We start from the raw sequence: 17,057 nt of genomic DNA on the forward strand, positions 1-17,057 counted from the left end.
GTGGTTAGAGTACTCGCTTTGCAAGCGAGAGACCTGAGTTCAATTCCAGGCAGGGCGAAACCTTGGGCAAGTTTCCTTACTCCACACGCCTAATAATAATCCCTCCAAAAAACCCAAAACAATAATAAACAATAACAAAATTGATCATTTTCAATCTACGACTGTTTGTGGGACATTGCTGTGCGCAATTGGCTGCTGCGTTCGCCCACAAATATACAGTCAATTCACTTTAGTGTGTTCTGTGAAGCGCTTTGGGACGTCCTCCCGTCGTGAAAAGCGCTATATCAAATGCAAGGATTATTATTATTATATATATATTTACATTGACTATTACTTGCTTTCCCAATATAATGTTTGTGTACCAAAGAGACTATTTATTGAAATATTAGTTATTGACATTTTTTGGACCAATGTTTGCATTGCATAAGGTTTGCATTATTGGGCCTTATTAAAGACTTCACTCCTTCAAGATTATTTCACCTGAAGATCAGCTAAATATATTATATAATACATATTATCTTTACAATTGATTTAGTGGATCATGTAGGTGATGCAAGTCAAAACACTTCACAGGATTTTACTGTGAAGTGTAGTTGCTGTGTATTTGTAGGCTAGCGGGCAGCCAGTTTGTGCACTGCAAGGTCCCACAAACCACAAACAAAGTGGGTGACCTTTTTTATTTGGGGTATTGTTGACAAGGACATCGGAAGAAACTCCCTTCTTTTTTCAATAGTACCATGGCATCTTTGAAGTCAAGTTGCATTAGCAAATGGCACTTGCTTAACATCTCATCTGAAGACAGCATCTCTGACAATGAGCACACCCAGCCATCACTATGCAAAAGTGTCAGCCTAGACTGTGAGGTTAATGTCCTTCCTGAATCTCTTGAACTTTGACTCAGCCGTCTGAGTTCAACCAACTGAGCCAGGTGGACACATTTCATAAGCATTGTCATCTTATGTAAATTATGTATATACTCATTTAAAGAAAAGTTCAGAAAGTCTTTCTAAATTATGACAACTGGTGGCAACTAATCTGAGTTAGCTAAACTATTTACACGTTTTTTACATGTCTCCTCTTGACCGGTTTTGAACATGCCATCTCCGTTCTCCAAACGCTTCAAATGCTGTCACTGCCCCAGGAGAGCTCACACTGGCTGTGTTGGGGAGCTCTCACTTGCTGCGTCAGGATGGGGGCTCACACTGGCTGCGTTGGGCAGGGGGCTCACACTGGTTGTGTCGAGGAGAGGGGAGGTCACACTGGCTGTGTTGGGGGAGGGGGCTCACACTGGTTGTGCCGAGGAGAGAGGGCGACACACTGATAAGTGTCGGGGAGAGGGGGCTCACACTGGCTCTGTCGGGGGTGGGGGAGGGGAGCTCACACTCCAAGTGCTCTGACTCGCTACCCTGCAGGAGGGCGCAATATAAACGCAGGTTATCCTTACTCCACACACACACACGCCTCTGTAAGCAGTAAGTAGAAACCCAGTTATTAGTTGATTGGTGGATCGCTTTTCCGAGGGGAATAATCCCCTCAAAAAAATTAATAATATGGTCACTCATACCATGACTGTCTGTGGGACATTGTTGTGTGCAATTGGCTGCTGCATTTTGCCCACAAAATATACAATTACTACAACAGCAAATTACACTTATGTAGCACCCCAGGTCCTGGAAAGTCAGGGGTATTGGACCAGAGCTGGGAGTTGGGATCAGGAAATGTGGGGGGCAGGGGGGGTGGGAGGGCGGTCGAAGGCATGGTCAAAGAGCAAGGTCTTAAGACTGGATTTGAAGGAGGCAACAGAGGGGGTGAGGCGGAAGGATTGCAGGAGAGTTCCAGAGTGTGGGGGCAGAGATACCGCCAATGGTGGGGCAGGAAGTGCGGAGGTCTTGAAGCAGGCTGGTGTCCACTGAGAGAGGGAGCGGACAGGCTGATATGGGGTTAGGTGGTCACAGTGGTAGGGGGGGGGGAGCAAAACCATGGAGGGCTTTGAAGGTGAGAACGAGATTCTCTGAGGGATGGGGAAGAAAGGGGGTGATAGGTTCCCGGAGCCTGGTGCGGGTGAGGACACGAGCTGCAGAGTTCCGAATAATCCGCATCTTGTGGAGGGAAGAGTTGGGAAGTCTAGCGAGCAGGCAGTTGGCGAGGTCGAGCCGGGACATGATGAAAGCACGGATCCGGGTCTTGGCGGGCAACTTTGCGGAGGTGGGGAAAGGCGGAACGGGTCACGGCTTTGAAGGGTAGCTGAGGGTCGAAAAGGGCACCGAGTTTCCGTGTTGGCTCAGCTCACTTTACACTTGGAAGACGTGATAAGGCGCTGTCTCAAATGCAATATTATTATTACATATAAATAAAGCCCTCCAATGGCCTCGCCCCACCCAACCTCCGCGACCTCCTAACCCCCTACCAACCCGCCCGCTCCCTCCGCTCAGCCGGCTCCGGCCGGCTCCACGTCCCCCGACCCACCCGCCCCACCATTGGCGGGAGAGCCTTCAGCCACTCTGCCCCCAACCTCTGGAACTCCATCCCCCAGTCACTCCGCCTCGCCCCCTCCTCAGCCTCCATCAAGTCCCGCCTCAAGACCCTCCTCTTCGACCATACCATCGGCCACCCCAGCTCGGGTCTGAAATGCTGTACACCGTCCAGCGCCTGGGGACGTCCTCCCGACGTGAAAGGCGCCATACACATGTCATCTTGTTGTTGTTGTTGTTATTATTAAGTAGTCGCTGCTGCTGCTGCTGCTGCTGTTGTGGCGGTGGTGGTGGTGGGGGCGCTCGCGCTCCAACTGTCAACCGCCGTCCTCGGGTCCGCTGTCGTCACTTCCGGCAGCTCGACCTCGCCGCTCTCCGCCGGCGCGAGGGCGGCGCCTGCGCCCTGCGGTCTAACAGCCGCCGGTTCAGTGCGAGGAGGAGGGCTGCCGCTGCCGCTGCCGCACATGGGGGGTAAGAAGAAAAGGAAATCCGAGCCTCTGCCGCCGCCGGGGCCCAGCGGTCAGGCTCCGGAAGGGGCCCAGCAACCGTCGGATGGCAAAAAGCAAACGCCGCGGCCTCCTGTCGCCAGAGTGGCCGCTAAAGAGAGCAAAGGTAAAGCGAGTGGTGAGTCCCCGCGGAGGGAGGGTTGGGAGGGCCGCCCCCTCACACACACACACACACAGGGTATCCTGTCCGGTGTGACAGGGTGAGGAGATAATATTCATTTAAACGATAGATGAATATGTTGGGCATCCACAAAACCCAAATAAGAACCCGCGCTGGGAATTGCATAGGGTCTCATAGGGCATACATCAGGCACTGTGTGTGTGTGTGTGTGTGTGGACCAATAATCGTCTTTGCATTTTGCATCTGATAATAAAAAAATATACGAACAGTACAATAAGATGCGGTTTTTACACTCCTTCCCCACACACTGTGCTGCTTTTTGCATAATAATCCTTGCATTTGATACAGCCCCTCATCTCGTCTTCGAGGCATCTAAAAGCGCCTCACGGGATATACTGTAAAGTGAAGGGATTTGTATTTTTTGTGGGTGAAACGCGGCAGCCAATTGCGCACAGCGGTATCCCACAAAAGGTTGTGGATTGAACTGACCAAATTATTATTTTTTTCCGAAGGGATTATTACCCTGGAAAGCTGTCCGCCAATTAACTAACAACCATGTTCCTATTTATTTTCCACGGTGAATCGAGGTGTGTGGAGTAAGGAAACTTGCCTCAGGTTTTGGCAATAGTAGTGCCAGGTGAATGCTTTCTGGGTTGCATTTAATAATGCAGCTTTTCTGTGCTTTCTTTAGGTCCAAAGACTTACAGCTTTGGTGCGACATCCAGAAATGAAGCAAGCGGAAATTTGGACAAATCCGCCATCAAGGTGATTTCAGGCAAAGATGCAAAAACTCATGCTTGCTGTTTAATTTTTTCGTGTATTACATACAATAAAACTCACATTGGCTTATCTTTATAAATCGTATATTCACCCAAGTCCCATCAGTTTACTATCAGAACGACTTAGATTTCTTTACACTACATGTATTACCTCCTAACTCATCATACCGCTCCCTTACCCTCCATTACTCTCATGCTTACTGGAGGCCTTACCCATTGACGCAAGGGTGACAATAAGGACAAAGGATACTGCTGAATTGAATCACGAGAAACATAGTCTTCATCCATTGAGGTGTGCGCAGAAGAACTTCATTTCCTGCGATTCCAAAGTTTTAAGTGGGCATGCGGTGAAGGGTGAATACTCAACTAGTTGTGGGAAATGTAGTCTTACCTGTCACCACATGGGCACTTACGAGCTGCATTAAATTACACATGTGCAGTGTGGATTATTGAAAATAAATTGGTGACTTCAATCCACGACTGTTTGTGGGACACTGCTCCACGCAATTGGCTACCGTGTTTCGCCCACAGAACTACAATCAATTCACTTTACAGTATATTCTGTGAAGCACTTTGAAACGTCTCGAAGATGTGATAAGACACTATATCAAAATGCGAGGATTATTATTATTAAATCGGATTTTCTATGACTTCTACAGTTTGTCGGACTTCGTGTAAGTCGTATTTAACGTTATGGTCCTGACTAATCCAACTTATTTGAGTTTTACTGTATTGGGCTTGCACTGGTGTAGAGGGGGCAACCAGCTCCAAAGTTAGCAATAATTCAAGGGTACATACAAAACTTGACTAGTTCATTGACTCTTTCTGGGGAAGTCCTTTGAACTTCTAAAGGTATGACTAAAATTGGAAATCTGTTGCAAACCATCATTTGAGGGTGGTGGGGGGTTGGGGGTCAGAAGTGAACTACATTGTCTTTGGCTAAGTTTTGGCAGTTGAGAGTTATTAGAGCTATACATGAAATTTTTTCTATGTTTTGGATGTGCATTTTCGTCTGTGAAACTATATCCTTGTAGAATAAAACTTCTTCAACACATTAACCATGTGTAATAGTCTCTCCCAAAATAATATTCTTTTTCCATACATTTCATATTTTTAGCACCATAAAATGTGCAGATCGTGGGCCTGTAATACAATGCAATTTGTTTATACAGTGCCTTTTTACTAACTACTAATATACAGTCAATTCACTTTGCAGTATATTCTGTGAAGCGCTTTGAGACGCCTCAAAGACGTGATAAAGAGCTATGTCGAATTGAAGGATTATTATTACTAATATATTATGCACTATATGTAATATGTCTCTTTTGGATGGAAGAATGTAATGTAAATAATTGTTCATTTTCTGTTTTTTTTTTCAAAAGGTGCTCATTGAACCTGAGTTGGAGCAAAGAATTATAAGATTAATCAATCAATTTAAAAAGGAACAATGCTGGTCTGGGACAATTTCTGGCAGGCTAACAGCTAAAAAACTACAGGTAACATAATTTGTCTTCCTTTTTCTAGTATTGCAAGGGCTTCAAGCACTTTAATCAAAAGGATTGTACCTAGTTTCCCAATAACATATAATTTGAGTATGATGCACATCATGTGTATCAAATGTAAGGATTATTCTTACTTCACATATAGTTTAGATATTATAGTTGTGTTTTCTTTGAATTGATGTTAGCTTGACTATCGTACTCCTATTCAGATATATTTCAATAACCTTTGGTCTACAACCCAGAAAAAATGCTGTTACTTTTTAATCAGTAATTCTTTCCTCCTCACCTAAAGGAGAGCAAATATTTTAATTTCCAGTACTTGATATACAAAGCAGAAAAAAATTACAGGAGCTGAATGGGAAGAATCCTTGCTACCAGTGACTGGTCTGTCCTTCCAAGTCCATGCGCCAATGTGCCATGCTGGTTGGGCTGTCATCAGCAGTGCCCTGGTTGATGACAGGAAATGGGCTACCGAGACCATCACAGATGGTTGGCTCTCTACAAAACTTGATAGGCATAGAAGAAGATTGATGGTGGATTTTGAGGAGATGTGGATTAGCAGCAAATGTGTTGAAGCCAATGTTAATTGCATTTCATATGATCTTCTTAAAGCTGTTTCAGCTGTGCTCTTTGGCTTTGTCGTGCAAACCTTCAGATATAGTGGCTTTGAATAGTGTTGTCATTGTTTATGTCTATAAACATTGCCTGAAGTGTGTAATTCATCCAAATAGTTTTTACTAAGGTGACTTAAAAAAAACTTTAAATTATTAAGTTTTTAAAATATGTAAATTTAGTTTAATTAACTGAGCATTGTTCTGTTTAGGATCTCTATGGTGCTTTGCAAAATTTTTCATTTAAGACTGAGCACATCGAAGAAGCGATGAAAAATACTGTTATCTATGGTGGGGATCTTCATTCTGCTTTGGATTGGTTGTGTTTAAATCTTCCTGATGGTAAGTTGAGTAGATGGTGAGTTAGTTTATCTGAATTCGATACTACCTCAGTAATATTCTCCAGAGGTCCCTTGCTTCTCAAGTCTGGTTCATTCTGGGCTTTGTTTCAGCTGTTAACATTTTGGATGTTTCTATGCTTTTAAAAAGGGCAGTTTTTTTTTCCAGAATTTCCCTTTCCCTGAAGGAATGTTCCTCTTAATTGGCACATCATGTGAGGCACGTTTAAATATATCTCTATCCTTCATACACCTATCTACTTTCCTCTTGAAACCCACAAGGGACTCTGCTTCTACCACCATACTTGGCAGAGAATTCCACATCCTAACACCTCTGAGGGATAAAAATTCTCTGAATACATCGTGCAGACAGCCTGGTCTCCAACACATGATCAAAAAGACAAGAGGAAGAAATGATAGAATTGCATCTTTTTTGAGTCAAATTGAAAACTAATTCAGATTAATTTTCACAAAGTATTTCATGCATCTTGAAATAAAAATATATGATTGGAAGGAGCAGTGATTGAAGCAAAGATTCCCTTTATTTGGAGAACCAAATTGTCCATTCAACCTAAATATATTTGGCAAAACAGTACAAAATAAATATTTGATCATTACTTAATGCGTTTGCTTGAACTGAGTTTTAACAGACTTAGAATAATTTAAATTGGGTGGTATTCTAGTGAAATTGGAATAGAATGGATCTAGAATAACTTGTAATAATTCTTATTCAAGATTTATTGCCTGATGGATTCAGTCTGAAGCTACAAGAAGACGAAGAGGAGAAGACAAAGGCCAAGTCTAAGACCATGCAGAAGTCTCCTGTGGAACCTGCTATAAAATCTCAAGTGTCTGAGGCCACAGCACACAAAGACAAGCCTCAGGCACAGGTGAAGTCGATATTGAGTTTTAGACTGGTCTTATTTTGTTCACAAGAGCAAAGATACTGAAGTCTATGTTAACTTTAAGCATATATTTTTAAAATGAAAATCCTAGAATGAATCAATTAATTGGTGTGTGCTGGGGGGTGGGGGCACAGGAAGGAAGAGACATGGACTCTTAATACAAGTGTTTGATCAGTGGATCTCTCAATTTTGTCTTCAAGGTAGCTGCATGGAAGTGTCTACTTCAGGAAGAATTTGCCATGTGCCCTTGGTTAGGGAAGGGGAAAATAGCTGGACTTCACACTCCCTAATTGTTATCTAACCTTCCATGCTATAGGAAACTTAATTGGGCTGCATGACTTCTACAGTTGAAAGACTTGAGGACACTCATTCTGAATACTAGCACGTCAATAATAATCACTTGAGGTGATGCCTGGCATGTGGTTGGGGCTTGTGTTACCATACTCAAAGTCAGATTTCTTCAGGGGAAGAAAATATTAGTGAGAGAATGAAAAACTGCTTGATCAATATATTGAATGGAATTTTTAAACTTTCTGTTGGATCTTAGTTATAAGTGTGTATTTAAGAATTTATTTTGCATTCCATTGAAGTAGGACATTTAATATTATGCAGCTGATGATTCCTCAAATGACAAAATTTCTCATTTTGACATCTGAAAAGTTTATAAAGTTGCAAAACTTCTATTTTTGATAGACAAAGGGAGTTGGTGTGAAGCAGTGGATTTTGCGTTATGCTGAAGAAGTAAGTTATGATGATGATGAGCCGCTGGTGGCTGATGTTCAATTATCGGAAGAAAAATCTGAAGAGGAAGAACACTTTGACCCAGTAAGTATGGAAGTTATTCTTTATTCCAATGTAAAGAATTGGAAGTAATGACTTTACTCCAAAGTCATCCTGGAAGCAAACAGCAATCCAAAGATGCTGTTTTCCACCGTCCATCACGTTCTCCGTGCACCCCACAAGTCCCCTCTATCCTAACAACAAATGCCAAGTGTGAAGAGTTCCTAGACTTCTTTGTCTCAAAGATTGAAAACATCTGCTTGGCTGCATCCCCCTTCCACCCTACCCTGACCATCCACACTGCCTTCTCCCTCCGCCACGGCTTCTACCATTTCCCCTTCCTTACACCTTTGTCCCCATTTCTCACCACGATGAAGTTCACAACCTGCTGCCTCGAGCCCTTCCCCGCCCAGCTGCTGGTCACTCAACTCCAGCAATCTTGTCTCAATTCCGTCTCAGGGGTTGGGAAGAGTTGTGCACTGAAGAACTAGAATCTGCTTCTGTGCATTCTTGGCATTTGCAATTGGAGATGCTTAAGCACTGCAAGGCGTTTCCTACATGTGTTAGACTTCTGACTCAAAATATTTTGCTGTTGTTAGCTTAATCATTTTAAAACAATGTCTAACATTCTGGAAAAAAACAATATCATTAGTTTTATGTTTTGAAGTATAGTTTAACCCTTGTAAATGTTGGGACGTCCTCCTGACTTGAAAGGCGCTTTATAAATGGAATCTTGTTGTTGTTGTTGTTGTTGTTCAATTCTGGCAGAATTTCAGTTTCTAAACTGAGTCCAGAATTGTATTAGGAGATGAGGGAATTTGCCGAGTTTAAAAAATGTCTTTAAAAAAACCTGATTTTGTGAACAAATTAATTTGTTTCATTTTGATAAAATGGGAGGAACTTAAGAGGATGGAATGGTAAAACGAGGAAACTTTGGCCAGTGCGCTATCTTTGGTGATCTTTAGTCTGTAGGCTGTAAAATTAACTAATAATAATCCTTGGATTTGATATAGCGCTTTTCACGTCTTCTCGACGTCTCAAAGTGTTTCACAGAATATGCTGTAAAATGAATTGACCGTATATTTGTCGGCGAACGCGGGAGCCAAATATGGCAGCGTCCCACAAACAGTTGTGGATTGAAAATGGCCAATTTATTTTTTTTGTTTTGGAGGGATTATTATTAGGCGTGTGGAGTAAGGAAACTTGCCCAAGTTTTCGCACTGCCTGGTGTACTGATGTACTGAATCACACACACACACACACACACACACACACACACTAATATTTTGGTCTTGGGTTTCACCTCTATTTTCACGCTGTAAATACTCATAAATGCACATCTGTAAAAGGGACGGGAAGAGCACGCCTATACTCTTCCCACCCCTTTTACAGATGTGATTTATTTGCTGTTTATTTGTGGAAAAAAACTGTTTCTGTAAATTGTTTTTAGATAGATGTTAATCTCATTTTTCACATTTCTTGAACAGAATGAACTTTACCTGGAGCTGGTAGCAAAACTCCAGGATGTCAAAGAACGGGCTTTAACCTTTAAGCAAAATAACAACAGACAAGCTCAAAGAGAAGCAGGGGACAGGATAAAAATACTTCAACGGGGTAAGTACATAATTCTGGTTTATTTGTCCAATGGTCCTGCCATCAAATTATTCTTTTAAAGTTTTTTTTCAAATCAAAGATTTAACATTAAAGCGGTGATGGATTTGATTGGAGAATTTTTTCATTTAAATTTCAGGTGTCTTAATTTTTAAAAATTTCGCCACTGTCACAATGTTGCTCCTCTTACTGGGATGCAGTGCCACTGGTGTTGGTTATTCTCTTCTGCCCTGCCCAAGTGGCCATTGCTCACGTGTGAACCTTTTGTAGTAAGTGTCAGCAGGCTATTTGACTGCAGAGGCGGTTTGGATTCTATTTTTGTTCAATCCTGAATTTTGCACTGTCACACTGAAATCTAAACTGATAGAAGAGATAAATTTGTCAGGTCCAGGGACGTAGTCATTTGAAATAACAAAAACATCAGGGAATTTGTTGATGTGAATTCACTTAATTCTGCATCTTGCTGAATTTATAAACATAACCAATTGCATTATGTGCTACTTTCGTTTGGTTAGCCAAGTGTCTTGACACATGCGGAAACCCATCACCATGCTTATGAGTATTCAACCTAGACTAGGAGTTCCATATATGCCAATGCTACTGTATGCTTCAATTGACATTACAGAATAAGATTTAAGGAAATTCTAACTGTCGCACTGTAATTTTAATCCAAGTAGCAAAATAGCAAAATAATAGATGCTACAGCCTTGCCCAGGCTGGCAAAGCTATTGGCAAAACTCCTTCGGCCTGCACTCACAATGAGGACTCTTCCTGAAGGTAGAGATTCTTCTAACTTCATGAACCACTATAAAATACTGACCAAAATCTGAGCATTCAGAGTGAAGATAGTTTCAGTTCCGATTTATAATAATAATGGCCTTGTTATTTCAAATGTTGTAGATTAATCTTGTACAATTGAGATTAAGGCATTGATAAAGATGAATAACTAAGTGATTACTTTATGTCCCTTTTTCTTAATAAAAAGTAATAGCAGTCCTGCCAAGTCTGCTCCATTTTTAGTAACCTAAATAAAACCTTGTTTTTAAATTTCTTGTAAAGAGATGAAACAATTGGAGACCCATCCTGCCTTTGAGCGGTCAACTAAGATTCAAGAAGTAAAGATACCTAACAAAAGTTCAACTTCCCAGCCGCTAGACAGTAAGAGTGAAGATTCCCTCAATTTACGTATGTTGGAAGATTGTGGGGCAAAAGTAAAAGAGGAAGGTGAGTTACTGATCAATGTAATACTGTGCAGTAAAGTTCAGTCGGGCCCATAAGATTTAACATAATTTTCATAAACTTGTTGCAGGCAAACTTGTATAATCGTATAAAATTCAATTTAATCAATAATCTACACTGCTGCATGCGTAATTCAATTAAGCCAATAAATGCCCATGCAAGCTGCATCCCCACGATGATCCCACCCCTGTCCTCTACCCTCCATTACTCCCGCTCGGTTCTCCTCTCCCACCACCCTCCCCGACTCCTAATCCTGCTCGACCTCCCACAGCCTCCCTCTGCTCCAGCCTGCGAATACTCCGTCGGGCCCTCCATGGCAGACGCCGCTGGCTGTCCAACAGCAGCGACTCTGACTGTCCTAACCCCCATTCTTGCTGCAAGGCTCATCGTTCCCTGACCACGGGGGCCAACATCTCTTCCCTGAACCACATCCCCACCCTCCCTGTCAGTCTTCCCTCTCCCCCCGTCGCCCCCACATTCTGCCACCCAGAGTCCCCTCCACATTGGCCTACAAAATGTCCGCTCCCAACAAAACACTCACTATCCAAGACTTCATTGTCGACGAAAACATCGACATTCTCGCCCTCACTGAAATCTGGATCACTCCAAGTGACACCTTCCCCCTGATAGAGGCCACAGCACCTGGGTACACCTTCCATCATAACTGCCGTGGTGGCGATGTGGCTCTCATCTCCCGGTCCCCGCTCGGCCTATCTCCTTACTCCTCTGGAACCTTCACCTCCTTTGAACACCTTACCCTTTATAACCCCTCCAACCTCTCCCTCAAAATTATCCTCATCTTTCGCCCCCCCAAGGCTTCTCCTGCATTCATCCCTGAAATCTCCACCCTCCTAGCTTCCCTCTCCCTCTGCCCCAAACGCCTTCTCATCCTAGGTGATTTCAACCTTCACTTCACCCCCTCCCGCTCTACCTCTGCTGACTTCTCCTCTCTTATCTCCTTCCTCAACCTCTCCCTCCACATCTACTGCCACCCATGTCCGCGGTCACCCCCTCGACCTGCTGATCACTTGGGGCCTCACTGTCTCGTACCTCACCATCACTGACAAAGCGATCTCGGACCACTACTTCATCTCCCTAAACCCCTCAATCCCTCTCCCCACCACCATCCAACCCACCTCCATCTCCTACCGCCACTGGAAAAAAAATCTCTCTTTTTCCCCCCCCTCCTTGGCTGCCTTGGAGTCATCTGAACTCCTCCCGCAATGACCTTATCCTCCTCGATTACTCTTCTTCACAGCTTCCTCTCCTCCACTCTCGATTCCCTTGCTCCCCTCTCTTCCCGAACTGTCTCCTGTTCATGTAAATCACCATGGTACACCAGCCACCTCCGCTCCTTAAAGCACAGGTGTGTGCCGCTGAAGGCACCTGGCTTAAATCAAACTTAATGGTCCGATGGCAGATCTGGCTGGACTTTATCAAATCTTACCGATCTGCCCTCGCCTCTGCTAAATCGTTGTTCTACTCCAAGACAATCTTGGAGGCCAAGGACAACCCCAGACTCCTCTTCAGCTACAACCAGCTCCTCCGCCCACCCTCTCACGACTCGCCCATCCTCACCTCAAATGCCAACTGTGAAGCAATGCTGGACTTCCTCGAATCCAAAGTTGAGATGATCCGCTCAGCTGCCTCTGCCGTTCCGTCTGCTACACCCTCCCCATCTCCCCCTCCCACCCCGGCCCAAAGCCATCCCTCCCTCCACACCTTCAAACCTGTCTCCCATTCCTCTCTCAACCACCACTATAACTCGCATGAAACCATCCACATGCTCCCTCGACCCCATCTCTATCTCTCTCCTTACCTCCCAGCTCCGTCTCCTTGCCCCTTTACTCACAGACATATGAAATCTCTCCCTGTCCACTGGTACTGTTCCCACCCCATTAAAAAATGCCGTCATCACTCCTATCCTTAAAAAACCCTCCCTGGACCTATCTCTACTCTCAAACTACCGCTCCATCTTGAAACTCCCCTTCCTCTCCAAGTTCCTGTAACGATTGTAGCTTCCAAGCTTCGCTCCTTCCTCTCCTGCCACTCACTTCAGAAACTCCTACAATCGGGTTTCCATGCAGTCCACAGCACAGAAACAGCTTTGGTCAAAGTGACAAATGACATTCTGTCCATCTGCAACCAGGGCTCCCTCTGGCTCCTCATCCTCCTTGACCTCTCTGCTGCCTTCGACGCTGTCGACCACTCTGTCCTCATCCACCGCCTCTCCTCTCACCTCAATCTTCACGGTTCTGTCCTGGACTGGTTCAGATCATACCTCTCACACTGCCTCCACTTCTCCACAAACGGTTTCTCCTCTAGCCCCTGCACCGTCTCGTGCGGCATTCCTCAGAGCTCTGTCCTTGATCCCCACCTCTTCATTATCGATAAGCTCTTTCTTGGTGACATCATCTGCAGACATGGGGTCAATTTCCACATGTATGCGGGTGACACCCAACTGTACCTCTCTGCCTCCACCCTTTACTCCAGGACCACTGCTGTCCTGACCGAATGTCAGACATCAAGTCCTGGATGAGATCTAACTTTCTTCAGTTGAACGTCAACAAGACCGAGGCTCTCCTGATTGGCTCCCGTCAGTGCCTCCTCACCTCAGGCGCTGAGAGCATCACCATCCATGGTTGCACACTCCACCTTGCTAAGCCAGTCCGGAACTTTGGGGTCTTGTTTGACCCTCAACTATCCTTCCTACTTCACATCTGTGCCATGATCTGCTCTGCCTTCCCCCACCTCCGCAACATCGCCCGGCTCTTCCACTGTCTTTCCGAAACCCTTATACATACTTTCATTACATCGAGGCTTGACTATGCAAACTCCCTGCTTGTTGGCCTCCCCAACATCTTCCTCCATGGGCTGCAGATCATCCAGAACTCTGCAGCCCGTGTCTGCTCTCGCACCAGGCTCCGTGACCCTATCACCCCCATCCTCCCTGACTCTGGCTTCCCATCACACAGAAGATACAGCTGAAGATCCTGGTCCTCACCTTCAAAGCACTTCATGGTCTTGATCCCCCCTACCTCTGAGACCTCCTAACACCCTACCAGCCTGCTTCCTCCCTTCCGCTCAGCGGGCTCCGGCCTGCTTCACGACCCCCGCCTCGCTCGCTCCACTATTGGTGGGCAAGCTTTCTGCCACTCTGCCCCCATCCTCTGGGACTCCATCCCACAGTCCCTTCCCCTCCCTTGCCTCACAAGACCCTCCTCTTCGACCGTGCTTTCAATCTCCTGCTTCTCCCCTGCCCTCCACCCTCCTCCACCCTGTCTGTCCAGCACCTGAAAGGCGCTATACAAATGTAATTTTGTTGTGTGTTGTTGTTTGTCATTTCGGTAAGTGCTCATGCGGTTTATGGATCAAGACTACGTTTCCCATGATTCAATTCGGCCAGTAAGTGAGGGAGTAATGGAGTATAGGGGAGCGACGTTCCAAATTTGGAGATGATAAATACGACTAGTGCAAAGAAATCAAAGTAGTTTTGAGAGGAAAATAAATGCGATTCGAGTGGCTGCCACTAATATGAATGTGTTGTGCCTCATTTATAAGAGCATAAGAATTAGGAGCAGGAGTAGGCCATTCGGCCCCTCGAGTCTGCCCCGCCATTCAATAAGATCATGGCTGATCTTCAGACCTAACTCTAATTACCTGCCCTATCCCCATATCCTCTAATCTCTCTATTTTTAAAAAATCTATCAGTCTCAACCTTGAAGATGTTCAAGGACTGAGCATCTACAGCCTTCTGGGGTAGTGAATTCCATAAATTCACTACCCTCTGAGTGAAGAAATGTTTCCTCAACTCTGTTCTAAAAGGCTGACCCTTAATTTTAAGACTGTGACCCCTGGTTATAGATTCTCCTATCAGGGGAAACAGTCCCTCAGTGTCTACATTATCCAGCCCTTTAAGAATCTTATATGTTTCAATAAGATCTCCCCTAATTCTTCTGTACTCTAGAGAATATAGCCCTAGTTTATTCAGCCTATCCTCATAGGTCAGTTCCCTCATCCCACGAACTAACCGAGTGAATCTACGCTGCACCCCCTTTAGGGCAAGTATGTCCTTTTTNAAATAAGGAGACCAAAACTGGAAGTACTACAGTATCACTTCTAGATTGAAATTACCCTCATCAGACAGTCAGAGGTATAGTGCCCGCCTGCACCAAACTATTTAAGATAACTTCCCATAATTTAGTGCATACAGAGACTTGGCTATGTGGCATATTGACATAAATGCACAAACTCAATGGCGCATAAAATGCTTGTGAAAATATTAATAGATTAATAAGGAATTCGGAGACTGGCTTTCAAGATGGCTAGGACAGTTAATTTTAAATATATAAAATAAGAGTGGAAGACTGACAGGCTGGTAGCAAAGATTCTGAATAGATTTGAATGGCTTAGTTATACTGCAGGGATGCAACTCACTTTCTTCTAAACCCAATTAAATTCATGTTAAGCTGTCCACCAAATATGAATTTAATTACTTTTGCGATTGCATGGGTTTTGTTCTACATTAAATTTCAATTCCATACAAAATGGATGAATGAGGTGTTAATTTACTTCTGTGGCTTGTACATTGCACACTGCTGAATATTTTATCAAGGCAATATTCTTATGTGTATATTGCAGCAAAAAATGCACCAAAGGATGTGAGGAACTTCGACTATAATGCACGAAGTTGGACAGGCAAATCTCCCAAGCAGTTTTTGATTGACTGGTGTCGGAAGAATTACCCCATCAGTCCAGCTCCTAGCTATCGCAAAATCCCTGCCGGTCGATTCTGGAAGAGTAGGTTTGTGTGTTTATTGTACTTTTTTCGCTTCATAAAATAAGTTAACTATATCTTCTCTACATTGTATTGGCAAGAATTAGAAATGTTTGAATTAGAGTATTCTGAGACATTTACATGAAATGGTCACAGATTGAGAAATTTTGTGTTAACTTTCCTGTAGCTTAGTGGTTAGAGCTCTCGCCTAGCAATGGGGAGGACCTGGGTTCGATTCCCAGGCAGGGGGAAACGTTGGATAAATTTCTTTACTCCACGTGCCTCTGTTTATCCAGCAGTAAGTAGGAACCCAGTTGTTAGTCGATTGGTGGATCGCTTTTTCGGAGGTTTGTGGGACATTGCTGTGTGCAATTGTCTGCTGCATTTCTCCCATAAAATATACAGTCAATTCACTTTACAGTATATTCTGTGATTATACAAGGATTATTAGTAGTATTATTTGACTGACCCATTGAGCCTGCCACCTTTTTTAAAGATTAGAATTGCTTTATCTTTCTAATGGCATTGATGTCCCTATTTTCCATATCCCTGAACATGTTTGCTTATCTATCAGTTAATTGATTATGCATCTGTAACCTTCTGGGATATTACTGTTATTTAAAATGACTTCACAAGATTTTTACTGGGAAGTTTAGTGACACTGTATTGTAGGTGAATGCGGTAGCCAATTTGCACATAGTGATGTCCCCAAAGAGCCATGGAAATGAATGAACAATTTTATCGGGAGGGATGTTAGCCAAGAGGCTCTGAGCTGACGTCTTGACTTCATTATCTTTGCTTAAATATTTTTTCGATTCCTATTAACCGGCTCAACTTTAATTTCAAGATTGTTATCTGATTCTGGATTTCCCTACTGGAGGCAGGATGAGCTTTCATTTATTTTTTTCAGTAAGATTTTATTAGAATGCTGTTCATGCACACAAGATGGTATAAAGTGATTGCAACATCCATTGGTATACATTCAAGTTGACTGAAGTGGTTTATCAGTCTATCGCCCATTGAAGTGATGTACTTAAAATAATTGCAAACTACATTTACATGGGCACTTCTCAATTAGTTAATGTCAATGGTATACAGCATAGAAGACAGTGGATGAACTTTATATAATCTTTAAATAATAATGGTAACTGAGGAGGATGACACTTAGAATTCTATGTTCGGACATTGGCTGATAGGTTTGAAGACATGTTTATACCTGAGTCTCATTGGGTCAAACATAAACAAAATGTCTTTGATTCTTTGAGAGGAAGAGTAAATGTGGAGCATAGCATCCATGGAATTACATCAATATAGTTGTACTTCAATAGAATCCTGTAGCATACTGATTAGAGCACTCGCTTAGCAATCAAGATGACCAGGGTTCGATTCCAAGGCAGGCGAAAACTTAGGCAAGTTT

At 43.7% G+C, this 17,057-nt stretch overlaps 1 protein-coding gene across 1 annotated transcript in view; it reads left to right on the plus strand.

The window, feature by feature from the left end:
• The first annotated feature begins 2,852 nt into the window (after positions 1–2,852).
• dhx29 (DEAH (Asp-Glu-Ala-His) box polypeptide 29) overlaps positions 2,853–17,057 on the plus strand; it is a 34,201-nt gene continuing 19,996 nt past the window's right edge. The window contains exons 1-9 of the mRNA XM_007892182.2: positions 2,853–3,083; positions 3,790–3,863; positions 5,260–5,373; positions 6,203–6,332; positions 7,064–7,218; positions 7,927–8,058; positions 9,501–9,627; positions 10,684–10,848; positions 15,505–15,667. Of these exons, the coding sequence (XP_007890373.1) occupies positions 2,936–3,083; positions 3,790–3,863; positions 5,260–5,373; positions 6,203–6,332; positions 7,064–7,218; positions 7,927–8,058; positions 9,501–9,627; positions 10,684–10,848; positions 15,505–15,667 (1,208 nt within the window). The 5' untranslated portion in view covers positions 2,853–2,935. The remainder of the gene's footprint in view (positions 3,084–3,789; positions 3,864–5,259; positions 5,374–6,202; positions 6,333–7,063; positions 7,219–7,926; positions 8,059–9,500; positions 9,628–10,683; positions 10,849–15,504; positions 15,668–17,057) is intronic.

The sequence above is a fragment of the Callorhinchus milii genome, unplaced genomic scaffold (genome assembly GCF_018977255.1).
Source record: "Callorhinchus milii isolate IMCB2004 unplaced genomic scaffold, IMCB_Cmil_1.0 Scaffold1, whole genome shotgun sequence".
In the NCBI taxonomy this organism is placed as follows: Eukaryota; Metazoa; Chordata; class Chondrichthyes; order Chimaeriformes; family Callorhinchidae; genus Callorhinchus; species Callorhinchus milii.